General features: G+C 31.8%; 1 protein-coding gene across 1 annotated transcript; it reads left to right on the forward strand.

Annotated features, from left to right (window-relative positions):
- Nucleotides 1-336: 336 nt before the first annotated feature.
- Nucleotides 337-11118, forward strand: Klp64D (kinesin-like protein 64D). Its single transcript, XM_088239397.1, has 12 exons — nucleotides 337-501; nucleotides 1220-1432; nucleotides 2671-2876; nucleotides 4046-4382; nucleotides 5198-5395; nucleotides 5480-5663; nucleotides 5916-6025; nucleotides 6237-6328; nucleotides 7198-7378; nucleotides 7762-7998; nucleotides 8823-8948; nucleotides 10851-11118. The coding sequence occupies exons 1-12, from the start codon at nucleotides 496-498 to the stop codon at nucleotides 10998-11000; spliced, it is 2040 nt and encodes a 679-aa protein (XP_088095523.1). The 5' UTR covers nucleotides 337-495; the 3' UTR covers nucleotides 11001-11118.
- The last annotated feature ends 5576 nt before the right edge of the window (nucleotides 11119-16694 follow it).

Consider the following 16694-nt stretch of genomic DNA (forward strand, 5'->3'; position numbering starts at 1 on the left):
TTTTAAATTAAATAAAAAAATATATATAAAGTAATTGTAATCAATTTTACTTACAGCTTAGTTATTTTTCGTAATCATTTAACATAACTATTATACAGTTTTGTAGCAATTTAGAATGTCACGCATAGGGAAGATAAAATAAATAAATTTGAATAAAAAAAAAACGTAAAAATAAACATTTGCAATACCCTATCACGCTTTTATGCAAAAGTAAGATTTAATATAAGTACGGAGGTACGGAGCTGGTACGGAGTACGGACAGCAGATAATTGTATTGTCTATAGCTATTTATGTTGTGTTCACAGACTACAGATATCTTGTTGTGTTTTCCAAAGATATTTTGAAAAGTGTTTTTGGTTCTGGTGTTTTTTCCTAGCTTCGAACAAAATGTCAAATTGTCCTGGGTTTGACTGTCAGTGATAAAATATTTTTTATTACAATTTTCATTATTAGTCATATTTATTTTATTTCTGCAAATACACATATCAAAACGTAATGGCTGTAAGTATCCATTCTTTTCTTGGCTGACTAATATTGCTTGTTATTTGGAAATATACCCATAAAATAATAATTCAAAGATCCTTGAATATTTACTTTTACCTTGTGATAACGAATTCATCCAAATTAGGCTCTGAATACCATTTAAGACCATGAAATGTAGAACGTACAAAGATTTATTTCGTAATAAGTATTTTTGCTGTACCAGTTTATTGATTTTTACAAAGAATAAGTTAGGAAGAGTTAATACTTAAGAAATAAAGGGAATCACAGGTACAGGGGAATAGAGAAATACTCATATTTTAGGGACATTGCGAGGACCAGTAAATATAATAAATCGTTTATAATTTTAATGAAAGTATCATTATTATTAAGTTACATTCTTTTAGAATACCATGATATTTGAGTTTAGTAAAAAAAATAATGGTGTCAACTTGAACTTAATCATAATACTAAATAATAATTTAACATGAGACTCCCATTTAGAAGGCGCAGTCCCATAATTCGACTTTTTATAAGGTGGTAAAACATTTTTATGAAATAGTAAAAAACATTTATGATAAAAAAATGATCTAAATTTAAACTTTGTTAAGGCATGTGTGTTAAGCAATTTGTAAATGACATATATTATCAATTATTATTAGAGCACACTTTTAAAATAGTTCAAAAAAAGATAATATTTTTTTTACAATGAATCAATTTTAATTCAATTCAATTTTAGGATGCCGAGGAGAGTTCAACTGAGACCGAGAATGTTCGTGTGGTGGTTCGAGTGCGTCCACTGGATGCTAAAGAAAAGCTGGAGGGCAGCCATAATGTAGTCACTGTAGACTCTGTCAACAATATGGTTACCGTTGTAAAATCCAATTCTTTACCTAATGAATTGCCTAAAGCCTACTCGTTTGACTCTGTATTTGGGGTAGATACAACTCAGGTTTGTAAAAATATGTAGTTTTAAAAATCTTTTTCATTATTATCATCCTTTATAATTGACGAGCTGAACCCGGCAATGCTTTGCTATTGTTAGATTTGAATATATACTCGTATATAGATTAAATTAACACAATCGAAAGTTTGATACTAATGATTGTATTTAGTCCAAATTAATTATGTAAGTATACATTCATATTTTTGTGTTCCAGTTTACATAAATTGTGAGGACAGAGAATTTCGATAAATCGGTATTCGAAAATAGACAAAATCGATATTTTGTTGCCCCGTTTTCCGCACCTCAAAACTGAACCGATTTTGTTAATTTTTTTTAAACAGTATCAAAATAAAATTTTCTGCTTCAGTGCGTTTTGCGTTTATTCAAAAATAGTTATATTTGTATACCATTCGCCGAAGTCAGCAGATAAAACTGAGCTTTTTTACGGATTTTTGGATGGTTCTAGTTCCCATAATAAACTATTTTTATAAAAACTAAACAATAGGGACACACCAATGGTAGATATCTATAGTGTGTTAAAAAATCACTGCGCTAAGACCAGTCTGACGATGTCGGTCACGACGAAACCCAGTCACTGGTAAAAATTATAAGTAAAAGTGTAATAAAACTATTTATATATTTTTATTATTATAATTAAAATGCAGTTCCACCAATAAATGTCAGTAGAAAAACCCAATGATTCCTGTAAGACGTCTTTCAGCTAATTCACCAAGATTATATAGCCATTATTTTTACTCCTTATCTCAACAGTACAATTCCTGGTTCAAGAAAAAAGGGGTTAGTATTTTCCCTCTAAGAATAAACGGACAAAAAAAAACTCAAATGAACAAAAAAAGTTTTGATATAGATTTTCAATAACCTTTCTTTATACTGTACAATTATTACAATTTAATTTGTAGTTACATTGAATTTAAAAAAAGATTCTTCTTCGACGTTCTGTAGACTCAAGAGTCTGTTATTACAGGATTATCTTCTTGTGATGCTGAACTCCAGCCATCTCTCCAACGTTTCGAGGGTGTCTCTGGTGGACGCTGTCCATCTGGTATTCTATGCAGAGCTATGTATGGGGTTCTCGAGGAATTCGTTCTCTGTACATATTGATAACTCATAGACCTCTCGGATTGCGGTGTTCTAAAAGATTAAGATGTAAAATTGTTGTGGATTTAATGGTAACATTTTTAGTTTTGTAAATATTTTAATGTATCTTTTTAAAAATGTTTTAGATGGACATTTACATTCGTACAGCTAGTCCAATAGTAGAGCAAGTCTTGAAAGGTTACAATGGAACCATATTGGCGTATGGACAGACGGGAACCGGAAAGACATATACTATGGCTGGCATACCATCAGCTCCAGAGTTAAAAGGAATAATTCCTAATTCCTTCGCCCATATTTTTGGACATATTGCAAAAGCTACAGGTGATGTGAAGTAAGTGTCGTTACTCTATATCCAAATCTGTGAAATCATCAACCTGACTCATGAAAAACGTCTCATTTTGTCATTTAATATTTTTCAAGTTGAGCATCAGCCAAAATCTAACATTTTGATATAATTTCGAGCATACTTAAACCGTGCTCTGAAGATTTGATAGATCTCAAGCGATTAGAAGTTGGAAATGTTTTATTTTGCTTTATGGATTGTCGGATAAATAAAACTGAGTTTACCTATACATAAATTTATATAAGACTTATATCCTCAGATGTGGTATGTGGTGGGCAAGCTATATATATAAATTTATAATTAATGTGCTGAAACTAAACTGTCAAAATAAAATCAATATTGATATTTGTCCATGTCCGGGCGGATGAACAAAACAGTTCTCCGTGTGAAATAGAACCAGAATCTTGAACTAGTGTTTTTGATTCGACGGCTATTCTGAGGTAGAAATCCTAAAAAATCTAGTGGAGATAAGTCTGCCTCTTCTTAGTATAGTGATTGGCGCATTTGCCTACCATGCTTGAGGTACCGGGTTCAATTCCTCACAAGGTCAATTTGAAACATTAACTTGAAATGTGGTTTTACACTTCATTATCCCTGGACTGGCACCTGAAGCATAAGACTGATCAGACTGCAAGACTACCTTCATGTAACAGATTATTGAGATGCGCTACATTTGGTACAGAAATGCATTACCCTATGCACCATCGGGTGTGAATAGAGCGGGTATGATTTGTTAAATTCTATAAATTTAAAGATAAAAATGTTCATTGTTCACTTTATTATTCATTTTTGTAAGTGAGTGTATATTGTGCTGTCAGCAGTTAACATGTAATGAAATTAACCCAAAATTGTTAAAATGTTTCTCATAATTAGAATTCTTTGGGGTAGATCTTCTCGCTTTTCTTAGATCTCTTCACCATTAATTAATACAGTATGGGATGAAGATGTATTGGCATGGGTTAGCTCGAAGTCTTATATATGTTGATTGTGTTATTGAATATATTGGATACCATTATTTTATTGCCCTCGTTTGTCTTTGCTACATAGTTCTATGTTCTTTTTGTTAATTTTTTTTTTACATATGTTTCTCCGTATAACTGTTGTGATTTCCTTAGGCCGTATATATAATTAATAATATTATGATTTTAAATTCTTAGGTTTTTGGTGCGTGTGACATACTTGGAGATATACAATGAAGAAGTTCGAGATCTCTTGGGCTCCAAAGGCCACAACAAGCAGAGTTTGGAAGTAAAGGAGCGTCCGGACATAGGAGTGTTTGTCAAGGACTTGACCGGATACGTTGTCCACAACGCTGATGAGTTGGAAAGGGTTATGGAAATGGGGAATAAAAACCGCGCAGTCGGAGCGACCGCAATGAACACGGAAAGTTCCAGATCTCACGCAATTTTCTCCATTACGGTGGAGTCTAGTACCTTAGGAGCTGATGGTAATCAGCATGTCAAAATGGGCAAACTTCATTTGGTGGACTTAGCGGTGAGTTTAGTTACCTTGGCTTAGATAAATGAAAGGATAGAATGCCACTTACTAGTCAGTATTGCTTCCTCGACATTCATACATCTTCTCATACTTGCACAATGATTATTCCGTCTTTTGACAGATCCATCTTCAAGTATTTGTTGAATTTGATCATGCATGGTCTTTCTCGGTCTTCGTATTCTGCATCCACCAATGTTCGTATCATAAATCTTTTTAGTTGTTCTTTCGCTGTCCATTCTCTCTACATGTCCAAACTTACACAGCACTCCTTTCTTGATTTTGTTGATAAATGCTTATCTCAGCCTTACTGTGTTAGCCTCAGTATTATGTTAGGATCTCGACATTTTTCACTTATCATACATAGTTTTACCACACATCCGCCTGAGAGATCGCATTTTGACAGCATTCAATATGCTCTCATCCTTGATTTTCCAATTCCATACTTTGCTCCCATACATAAGGTTCGGCACCAGGACTCCATTGTAAACTGCTAATTTCACCTGCGACGAACATTTATTTACCAAGGTTGATTTAAGTGTACCGTTCACCCTATTCCCGGCACTCACCCTCCTTGCAATATCTTTCTATCCCTAGTAAACTTACTTCCCAGATACACAAACTCTTTAACCTGATTCTTAATATCTCCATTTCAGTAAATCGCTCTTTTTGCTTAGATAACACTTTTCTTTGTTAATTATCTTAAAAAATATTTTCCTAATTGCGTTATATATTTTCATAGCTTGATTACGCTTGAGGTACTTTCAAAGCATTAAAAAAATACTTTGTTAAATATCTTTAAAATATAATTTTAGGGTTCAGAAAGACAAAGTAAAACCCAGGCTGCAGGTGCTCGTCTGAAGGAAGCAACTAAAATAAACCAATCCCTTTCTGTACTAGGGAATGTTATATCGGCTTTAGTGGACGGGAAGAGTACACACATTCCATACAGAAACTCCAAGCTCACGAGACTCTTGCAAGATTCATTAGGAGGAAATTCCAAAACTGTTATGGTATAAATATAATATTATGTGTTATCACTGTGGTTTATTCGTGGCATTTTTTAATTTAATCATTCTGATCATTATTGTTTATAGATTGCTAACATCGGTCCCGCAGATTCTAATTACGTGGAAACTATAAGTACCTTGAGGTATGCCAACAGAGCTAAGAATATTGAAAATAAGACTCACGTCAATGAGGAGCCTAAGGATGCTCTCCTTACTCGCTTCCAACAAGAGATTGATGAATTACGGAAACAACTGGAGGATGGTGTTAATGGTATGATAATTTTAATTGATTTCGAAACAAAATAAAACAGGGATTTGAGTATAAACATACTACATTATTTTGACAGATGAGAGAAATCAATGAAGTGTCAACAAGTGGTCAAATTATTTTTTTCTAAATTGGAATTCAATAAATAATATACTTTTGGTCGCCTAAACTTAAAAAATTATACTATAGTGATGTTTTTGTAATTGAGCTACTGTATACAATATCGTGATAATTAAATATGCATTTATTTTTCAGATCTTGGATCTGATTCTGAAAATGGCCTTTCTGATATTGAAGTATCAGATTCCGCTGATGAAATTGAAGATTATGTCGATGAAGATGGAACTGTAAGACGAAGGAAAAAAGTAATACTTATGTTTTGTTTATGTTGTTGTGTCCCTATACTTTTTATTGTGTTTTTTATAATAATGTACAATGCTATAATCTTATTTTAATAAATAAATAAATTGCCCATCTATCGATTATTGTGTTAAAGTTTTCAAGTAGTTTTTGATTTCTACATTCATTAATATGTGTGTAATCTTGTGTTTTATAATTGAATGTCTCAACTTGCAGGAGTTGGATGAAACTGAAAAAGCAGACGCTGAGAAAGCTCACCTGGCTAAGAAAGCTCTGGAAGAAAAGAGAGCAGAGTTGCAGAGAACCAAGTACGTTAAAAAATTATATATGTTATGTATGTAATTTGAAAAATTCAAAATAATTTCCTCATAACTGAACGAACTATTGTTGCGACTATCAATAGCGTGCCTATTTAAATTCCTCACTAGAGTCATCTAATAAGCAAGTACAGTGCTACGTGAAATTGGATTAAAAATGTTTTCTTACATGCAGTAAAAATTAGAGCATTTAAGTATACGGCGAGGTTTCTCCAAAACGTTAAATTAAAAATTAATAAAAACGAACTACTTTAAATGATATCACAAGTTCTTCTAAATCAACCAATGATAGAGTGTTGTGACAGATTTCCGGTTTCCAGGAAGCTAATCCACCAATTGGGACAACTCACCGAAGAGAACAAGTGACGTCACACGCGGAGCAATTACAAATATACGAAAAATCTTATAGTCATTGCGATGATAATACGATACAAAAAAATAAACATTTTGTGGCTTAGTTTGATAGTCTATTAACAAATAAAATATAGAAAAAAACCACTGAACTTCCTCATTCTCTTAATATATGTTTTGAGCGCAAAACTGCTGAAGTTTGCATTGTGCAAATGCAATAAAAAATCTTGTTTATTAATTTTTGTACTCAAATATATTTTTACATTATTATTTTTCAAAAGTTATATGAATTTTTACAAAATATGGAAAAACAGATCATTAAACAGTATATATGTGTTAATTTTTTGTTTTCAAATACCTGTATTTTAAAAATGTTGTCTTTTGCTTAATGTATTACGATGTTACAGCACCATCTCTAGAATGATTTTTTAGCACTGTTTTTTAAGAGTTAATTGATAATGCCTTTAAAATTTCTTTTTTGGGTCACACTTATATGTGTTTTGTTACAGACAAGCGCAGTTAGATCTCAAAGAGAAGCTTCAGAGACTGGAGAGTAAGGTTTTGGTTGGTGGGGAAAATCTTTTGGAGAAGGCAGAAGCTCAACAGCAATTGCTGGAACAGACTGCCAAGGAATTGCAGCTCAGACAAATCAATGAGGAGAGACTTCAAACACATTTGCAAAGAAAAGAGGTATGAAAGTTTTGTAAAATGTCCGCTCCCTGGTGTAGTATACTATATCCACAAAATTTTCTCATTTTCCCAAGTCTATTCGCATCTAGTATTGTCGGTTATGGATGACCAGGACCGCGAGAAGCGCATGTTTTGTATAGAAGATAAGCGATGTTATGGCTCTGGGAGGCATCTACAGTATATGGGTCAGCCAGCCGTATCACCTTTGCTTGATAGCAGTTATCGTCGAAGATTGCTGGTCTTATGTACACATTCCTTACAAAGTCAAACCGCCGCCCACCCAGAATTGGTCTGAGGCATCTATTTTCAGGTCAAATGATGATTTAATAAATATTATAGATAATTTAAATCGCAAAAGTGTTTCTGAATCACTTGGTTTTCAGGCGGAGCGTCTCGATATGGAAGAAAGGTATTCAACACTACAAGAAGAAAATGCTGCTAAAACTAAGAAGCTGAAAAGAGTTGTGCAGTTACTGAACTCAGCCAAGGCTGAACTAGCAGATCAGATGAGAGAGCAGCAAAGGGAAATGGAGGGGATATTGGACAATATCCGAGCCCTGAAGAGGGAAATACAACTTGCCGATCTGGTCCTTGATTCTTATATTCCTAAAGAATATCAGGTTTGTTAACTAGAAATTCATTTATGTTGTGTTATGTAGTAGTTTGTTATTCAAAAACCATTTATATATATTTTCTTCTCCTTTGAAATATATCATATTATTGATGAACCAGGTTGTCCTAATGGATCGAAGGTCCCAAATCCTACTCGATTTCAATTTTCCCCACAAGTTATTTAAGACTGATTGAAATATTTGTGAAAATAATATATTTTTTAAATTGATTTATTCTTACAAAAATACATTACACGGACGATGTCGATCACGACGAAACCCGGTCATTGGTAAATATTTATTAATAAAAGTGGAATAAAACTAAATATATGTGTTTTTATTATTATAAAGATACATTATTACAAAAATAATAACATATCCCTAATTCTACGAGGCCTGTGTTGAGTTATCATACAATATAATGGAAAGTGAAAGCATACATATTATTAAAGAATACCAAAAATAAAAATAAAATATTTATATAAAAAGCCTAAGATTTACATCATCGAAGAATGATGGAAGAAAGGGGACTTTATATAAACTTATAAGATGCTAAATGATTATTATGACTGCCCCCTGCATGAGATGTATTAATTAAATCCTAAAACCAATTTACGAGGAACTAATAACTGGACGCTCTATCGTTACTCATCTCAATCCCATAAAAAACTTCATTTTTAGCAGGGTGGTTTCAGACTGGAATAAATTGCCAAGCCTAGTTATTACATTTCAGTCAACCAGTTTAAAAACCATTTGGTTGCTTTCTTGAAAGAAGAACGCTGGCAAGACGGCCTGCCTATAACAAATAATTATAATATTAATATTGGTTTTAGAAACTGCTGGAACAATACATACACTGGAATGAAGATATTGGAGAATGGCAAGTTAGATGTGTCGCCTACACGGGAAATAACATGAGGAAGCAACACATATTGAACATGCAAAATAAAGAAAGAGAGGTAAATATTGTTTACATATCGTCATCCTAATTTGAATACAACGAAAGATTTTCTTTTCTGTATTTGAGATTAATTATTTATTTGTTCATATTTTTTGCTTACAAACTATAATTAATAATAAAAATAATGTGACCTCACTGGGGTTTCCCGCGCCGAGGTCACTTAACAAAGTACTTTTTTAAAATTACATTTGAGAATAAACAAAGAAGACCAACTTAAAAAAACGAAGATAATTAAAATATTTAGACAGTTTTAAAAACAAGGAATTTATGTACATCTATATTATTTATATTACAAAACACACAATGAAAATAACAAAAACCTAACATAAGCTATACACTTGTAGAGCAGATGATTTAATATTTTTCACCCTATAAAATAGGATCTGTCTCTGTCATTTGGATGAAGAAATTGTTGACAGAAAAGAGATAAAACACATTTGTTGAACAATGTGTTTTTCAAAGAAGATGCACATTCCTTGGAATATGCGCAAATCAGTAGAACAATAGTTTATATTTGTTTGGATAAAACACTTAAAAATCAAAATCAAAAACAAAATATTTGGTAAAAAAGGAAGACACTTTACAACACTTAACTATACTTTTATACAACTTTACTGATCTATGAAGTTTTAATTGTCTTCTGTGAAATTATCATTGAGTGATTTACGTTGTATTCAAATTAAGGCAACAATATGTTTTATGTGTTGTACTTAATTGTAGATTGTTTGTAGGTTATTTTTGTTTAGAGCTGCATTAAGATGAACCAACATTCTTAAGAGAAACCTTCAAATCTTTATGAGGTAGCTAGCATCCTATGAATCTATTGTAGTATAAAGATTTGGCATAGCCACGTCATGGAAGCTTCTTTCAAAATACAAATTTCTACAATGAATCTTATTTTACTCAATTTTTCAATGAAAGTCAATACACAGTTATGCAACTTGGAAATATGTGCAAATTGTAATAAATAAAATGTGTGCCTTGACAACTTGACGATTCTTACTTTAATTTTTACAAACTCCCACCTTAAATTTTATATAAATTACAATTTGTTTGGGCTTTCACCAGTTTTTCAAATAAGGTTACAACAAAATCCCAAGTTCCATTAGCAAAAACAAAAAGAAAATTTTAAAAGTTAAAAAAGCTAAGAAAAAGTCATCTTAAAAATTAATTATATGTGAGGGACAATCCCAATCTATTGAACAAAATAATACTTAACATAATATTACAACATAGATGGTGAACATTTAAGAGAAGAGGGTAAGGAAGTTAAGGCGGCCTCCGTGGTGTAGTGGTCAAGACGCTAGACTCACGCACGGAAGGTTCCGGGTTCGATTCCCGGTGAGAACACAAAAATTAAAAATGTGATTTTTCTCAAGCCTGGGTTCTCTGTGATGTAATTCACCACTGTAATTAGGCCTCCTGGCCTGTTGTGGTGCAAAAAAAAAAAAAAAAATGACAAAAAATGTAAAGGCATTTTCAGGGCTCATTACCTGTCATTGACTGGTTTAAGTGGCCACTTTGCAAGCTATGTGACATTCACCATTCTGCCTATGTTTGAACATCCATATTTCTACAATTCTTTCATCTGTTGATGTTTGTGAAGTTAAAAAGCTGAAACTTTTTTTGATGCGGGTGAGATTCATCTGATTTAATTATAAAAAATATTGTATGTAATTTATTGCAACAGTGAGGTAAAACATATTTTAGAAGGGAATAGGATGTTTAGGGATTTTCAGGGCTTTTGACCTGTCATTGGTTGGCTTAAAACTGGTATGTTTTCCCTCTCTGTTGCAGTAAATTTAAATCTTAACTGCCCAAGGAGTGAAATGCAGCCTGTTTACAAACATTTGGTCATACTCAAAATGTTGTTAAATAATATATTATTTATTTTTTGCAGCATGAGAGTGTCGACCTGTCTGGGCAATACCTTACTTACGGCAGCAGCGTTACGACCAGAGTCACTACAGAGAGGCGACCTAGGTCGGCGAGGACAGGAATATCTGGTGTTCCGCGACCTGCCACCGCTCGATCTCAAAACAGACGATAGGTCATGTCTTCTCGTCACAATAGTGAAAACACTTGCACAGTTTGATTTACCACTATGAAAATGGAGGAAAATATCTTTTGGTAATGGAGGCAACTACCAGTATTCTGTTTCAGATGAAGAATGAGAATCACTAACACAAATAAACACTTCACGTAAATATTCCACATAGAAAGTAATATTAACATATTTGCAATTATGCGGTTTATTATGACGGTCAAAAATGTCTCATTTAGGAAATTACAGCTATCACTCCAAAAGACATTGATAGTGAAATAAAGGCTATAACTTACGTAATTATATTCGAGAAATAGTAAAATAAGATTTACTTCAAATCATTAACTGGTCCAATCGGAAGTGAAATATTCCAAAAAATTAGAAAGTTACATGTGTCCATATGAGTGGATCCTATGAGAAAAAAGCGTCCACTGATTGGATCCTGTCGGCGAACATGTTAAATGTTTAATATTTATAATATTTTATTTTATTTTATTTTATTTTATTTTTATTATCATTATTATTATTTATTTATTTAGTTTGTAATTTTACAAAGAGGACCTGCAATTCTTGGTAACAAAAGTTTACCAAAAATTGAAAATTTTATATCTCATCTTTTGTTTAAAAAATCTACTTGAAAATAACTCAAATTTCACGTAATTCTGAATTTTTACTGAAATTGGTCACAGTAAATTTTAAGACATGCTTTTTTAACTATACTTAAAAAGTAGGAAATAAAAACTCGAATTAATTGATATGTGTAAATTGTTGAATTTGGCTTTGTAATTATCCAGTGCAAGCATTTTTGGAATGATTATTTATTTTAATAATTACTAGCACATTATTTTTATTTTGTTAGGAGTGAGGAAATTCAGGCCTACGGGAAATTGAATATTAAAAATGTATTTTTACGCGCAGTAAAAATTAGAGCATTTGAATAGCAAAGTTTGTTAAATATGTATGAAAAAAATAATAAAAAAATATTTGAATATAAACAAACTACTTTATACGATGTCACTAGTTTTGAATCAACCAATGATAACAGAGTTGTGAAAGATTTCCAGTTTACGGTACGTCAACGGACCAATCGGCAGAACTGGCCGGGAACAAGCGGAAGAGAACTTGAGACGTCACATGCAGAGTAATTTCAGGTGGTCTCCGTGGTACAGTGGTCAAGACGCTTGACTCACAAACGGAAGGTTTCGGGTTCGATTCCCAGTGAGAACACAAAAATTCAATGTGATTTTTCTCAAGCCTGGGTGTTCTGTGCTGTAATTCACCACTGTAATTCCTCCGGCCTGTTGTGGTGCAAAAAATAATATATAAAACTTTGAAAAATCATAGTGCTGATAATACGATACATAAAAATTTAAAAATAAATTTTTGTCTCAGTTTAACAGTCTATTAACAAATAATAAAAAACACCGAACGTTCTCATTGTAATTTTAATAAATGTAGACATAATATGTATGATTATCTTTTCATATTTATCAAGTAAATAAATAACCAAACTATTCCAAGTGTCATTAGTTTTTAAAATATATATTTTGTTATTTTAGTAAAAGGCTTATATTATATATATTATTCAAATGCACGGAGAGCAATTTCACACAGACTCAAAAGCCTTGAGTGAGTGTCCACGTTTCAACGCCGTAAAAAAGTACGGAGAAAACGTAACATCCTGCACTGCGCATTCGAAGGTCTAAATTAAAGTCTTTACTGGAAAGGTCATGCATCCTGAAGAAGCAGTCTCGGGCCATCTCTATTCTGACTTTAATCTCTAGTGAGTGATCCCATTTATCACTCAGCCAGCATCCTAAATATTTATATTGATGGACATGCTCAATTACCTGCGCTCCAATTTTACAAAGACATTTCAAAATTATCGGAGTTATTATTATTGTTTATTTGTAATTATCAATTACTGCACACTTAACTTAATCTCATTTTTTCAGACATTCAGTCTTTTAGTGAATTTTTAACAATGGATGTACAATGTATTTGTAGTTTATGATGCCTGACTGCCCTTCAAATAGAAACACCTAATAAAATATGAGAAAGTGTGGCTTTACATATTAGATACCATTTAAATTATTATAAAATAATGTGTATTAAATTTATGTGATATAACATTCTTTACCATCCTGTTTTTAAATAATGCAATTTTTTTTTAAGAACATCTAGTCCTTTTATAACATTAATTTATTTAGAATGTAGGTAGATTTTTTTTATATACAATTTTGTATTTTAATTTGTTACCATACACAAATTACAATGATATTATTTATGGAAATAAATTTGTTTTTAAAGCTTCATTTTAAAATTATTTGTTTATGAAAAACCCCCAAAAACTAACCCCTTTTCAACAATATTATCGAGTTGTAGTCCTGCGGCTAGTGTCTCGGACTCACGGACCAAAGGTCCGTGGTCGAATCCTACTCTACCCCAACTCGATTCCCATTTTCTAATAGTGAGTTATTTACAACTCATTGAAAATGGCCCTCAAAATGAAATATTCGGGTAAATCATAAGAACCCAAATATTTCTTTTTATTAAAAAAAATATATATACATATTTTGCTAGTTTTCTCCATATTTTCATTCTCTATAGTAAACCAACACGCATGGGAATGTAATATTCATTCCAAGCATATATAAAGAATCGAAAAATGCGATACGTGGATATGGAGGTCTAGAAAATATAAAGTACCTATAGGTAGAATGGTGAATGCTACAAAGTGTGTAAAGTGATGACTCTGTCCGGGCAGATGAAAAATAGCTGTTCTGTATGTGAAATAGAACCAGAACCCCGGACGAGAGTTTTTGACTCGATGGCTGCTCTCAGGTAAAAATCCTGAGTAAGGAAATCTAGTAGCTCGCTCCTCGGCCATTTTTGAGGTCCTGGGTTGCATTCCTGGCAGGAACGTCAACTGCAATATTTTATCATTCCTGAAGCACTTTTATTAACAGATGATCGTATTGCGCGGAATTTGATTTACAAATGCAGTGTTCTATGCACCATTGGGTGTGGAAAGGGAATGATGATTAATTGATAGAAGTAATGATTTTCATTATCAACCCAGACAATGAGGGATCATACGCTCTGTAAATGCTTAGACTTACATATTCTCAACAGTTTCATCCCTTTTGAAGAAATATCTAATAAAAAAGCAATTGGCCTAAATAATATCACAAAATTATAAAATTTGGTAATGATGGAATTTGTTCATGATACAAATTAATATCGAGTTAGGAAATATTCCTAACAGAGAAACAAGTTATATGTAAACTAGCTGACCCGACAGACGTTGTCCTGCCCAAACATTGGCTTGCCTTGGAAAAATACTTTTTATTGACAAGTTGGTACCTAGGTACTTGTTTGTGATTAAATTACAAAATTGTTAATATTCAAATACTAAATTTAAGTAGGTAATTGTTTATGGTTGAATTCCAAAACATAAAATAAATATTTTTTCAAATATGGCACTCTTTTTGCAAACATCAAACTCCAGTCTTCTCGCCAACAGCAGGGGTGTACTTATGTAGGAATACGATTTAAAAAAAAATTATAAAATTTAATATTATTTTAGTATTTCCAAAAATCCAGTAAAAAGAAATAAATGGGTAGAAATTATTAAGAATTTTAGGAAAAAATCTGATTGAGATCCACAAAAAACAAATGCTGTTTGTAAACATTCAAAAACAAACTTTTTTATACCACTTTTTGCAAATGCATTCTACTTGAGCATTCAAGCAGGGTTGCATAGCCCTGGTAGATCGATGAATAAAACATTTATGCTCTTTACTTCTTTTTTACACATTAGATTGAATATTTTAATATCTACGACCACGCACAGCGCAAATATCTATATTTCTCTGAAAACCGCACGTAAATCGGTTTAGCCGTTTAGAAGGAGTTCAGTGACATCACACGTACAGAGGAATTATATATATAAAGATAATATCATAAAAGAATAAAATTTTGTAATGATAGAATTTGTTCATGATACAAATTAATATCGAGTTAGGAAATATTCCTAACAGAGAGACAAGTTAATTTTTGCACAAAAATTATGTTTCTAATTTTCCGAGCCTGAAGGTGATAAAAAATCGCAAGTTCCTGATGGGTACCAAGGCCACAATTATGAACGACTATCTTCATCAGTAAATACTGAGACTGTATAAACTTATATCGATGTTTATGCACGAAAGTATAAATATTTGTATGAAAATTCAAGGTGTCTTTGTCGGTAACCGGTAATTGAACATGTTTAGAAAAAAAACCGTAAACGTATTCTATTTTTCATGCAGAAAACTTAATTTTACTTTGTAGATAAAATTAAAGATATATGTTAACTTCTTATTGTAATCGGGTAGCATATTTTTTTAAATATACTAATTTTCGCACACACACATCGATTTTTCTTTATAGACAGTCGAAGATAACTCTGTTAACTTCGCATTATAATCAGGGTCCTGGGCTGGTATTCCAAACGAAATTATAGCGCGTTTTTACGTACTAAATACGCATTATAGCGCGCTGTAAACGCGTTCGGAATACCAGCCCTGGGGGACCTTAGACTCCCCCTTAGGCCGGTAAGGGTTAAAGTACTCGACTGTCAAAAGTAGATAATCCCTGTCAAACTAAAATTATTATTTGTTTGTAATTAAATCCAATAAATATAAAATTGATAACATAGAATTATGTATACTAATTTTATTTATTTATTTATTTTGTTCATTAACGCCTAAAAGGCATTTACAAAAAATAAAAATAAAATACATGCTAACATGCTAAATAATAAACACAGAATATACAGAAAAAATATGTGAAACTAGTTAGAAAGGATATAATAAAAAGTTTTACAAAGTAAAAAAAAAACAATAATAACAAAGGTATGCAAGAAAAAACAGTAAGCATATAAACAAAAAATGCAAAGATATAAGCTTATGAAATAAATTCTGTAAAGCAAACACAGTAAATAATGTGTTACGGTAAGCAAGAAAGACAAATAAACAAGCAAGCATATTATTATCGCGAAAAAAGAAGAAATAAAAATATGTATATATGAAATGCGTATTTGCCAATACTACAATGCAATTTTATATAAAAGTAAAACATAAAAAACAAGTATAAGGTAATAAAAATAAACAAGAATTTTTTTAATTTATGGAATTGAATTGACAATAATAGTTTGACGAGCAGCTACAAATAAAGTTGATATTGTGGACTTATAAGATAGTAAAGAATTGGACAAAATGAAACAATAAAGTACTCCTAGTGTTGACAGCAGTGTTATGATTGATATACGAATTTTTTTTTTTTCATTTCTTTATTTCAATTGTTTTTGGGATATGCCTACTTACCTGCACATGGTGATTAGACATCTCTACCACAACTTTGTTTAAATCACATTTGAAGAAACATTTCCTATCTTTTCTTCTCCTTTTATTACACATTTGTGTGAAGAAAAGTCTCGGTATTAATTTATTTATAGACACATTGCTTGTTTTACTTTAGTATCTATTTAATTTTTATTTTTACGTACTTACATATTGAAACGAAATAATAAATAACAGATTTTATTTTTAATAATTGGTTGGAATAAATCACAAAATCCATACTAATATTATAAATGCGAAAGTGTGTTTGTTAGCTTGTTTGTGTTTCCTTCACATCTCAACGGAGCGACTGATTGAC

Source organism: Micrasema longulum, unplaced genomic scaffold (assembly GCF_059751315.1).
Source record: "Micrasema longulum isolate JH-2025_06_02 unplaced genomic scaffold, ASM5975131v1 h1tg002148l, whole genome shotgun sequence".
Taxonomy (NCBI): Eukaryota; Metazoa; Arthropoda; class Insecta; order Trichoptera; family Brachycentridae; genus Micrasema; species Micrasema longulum.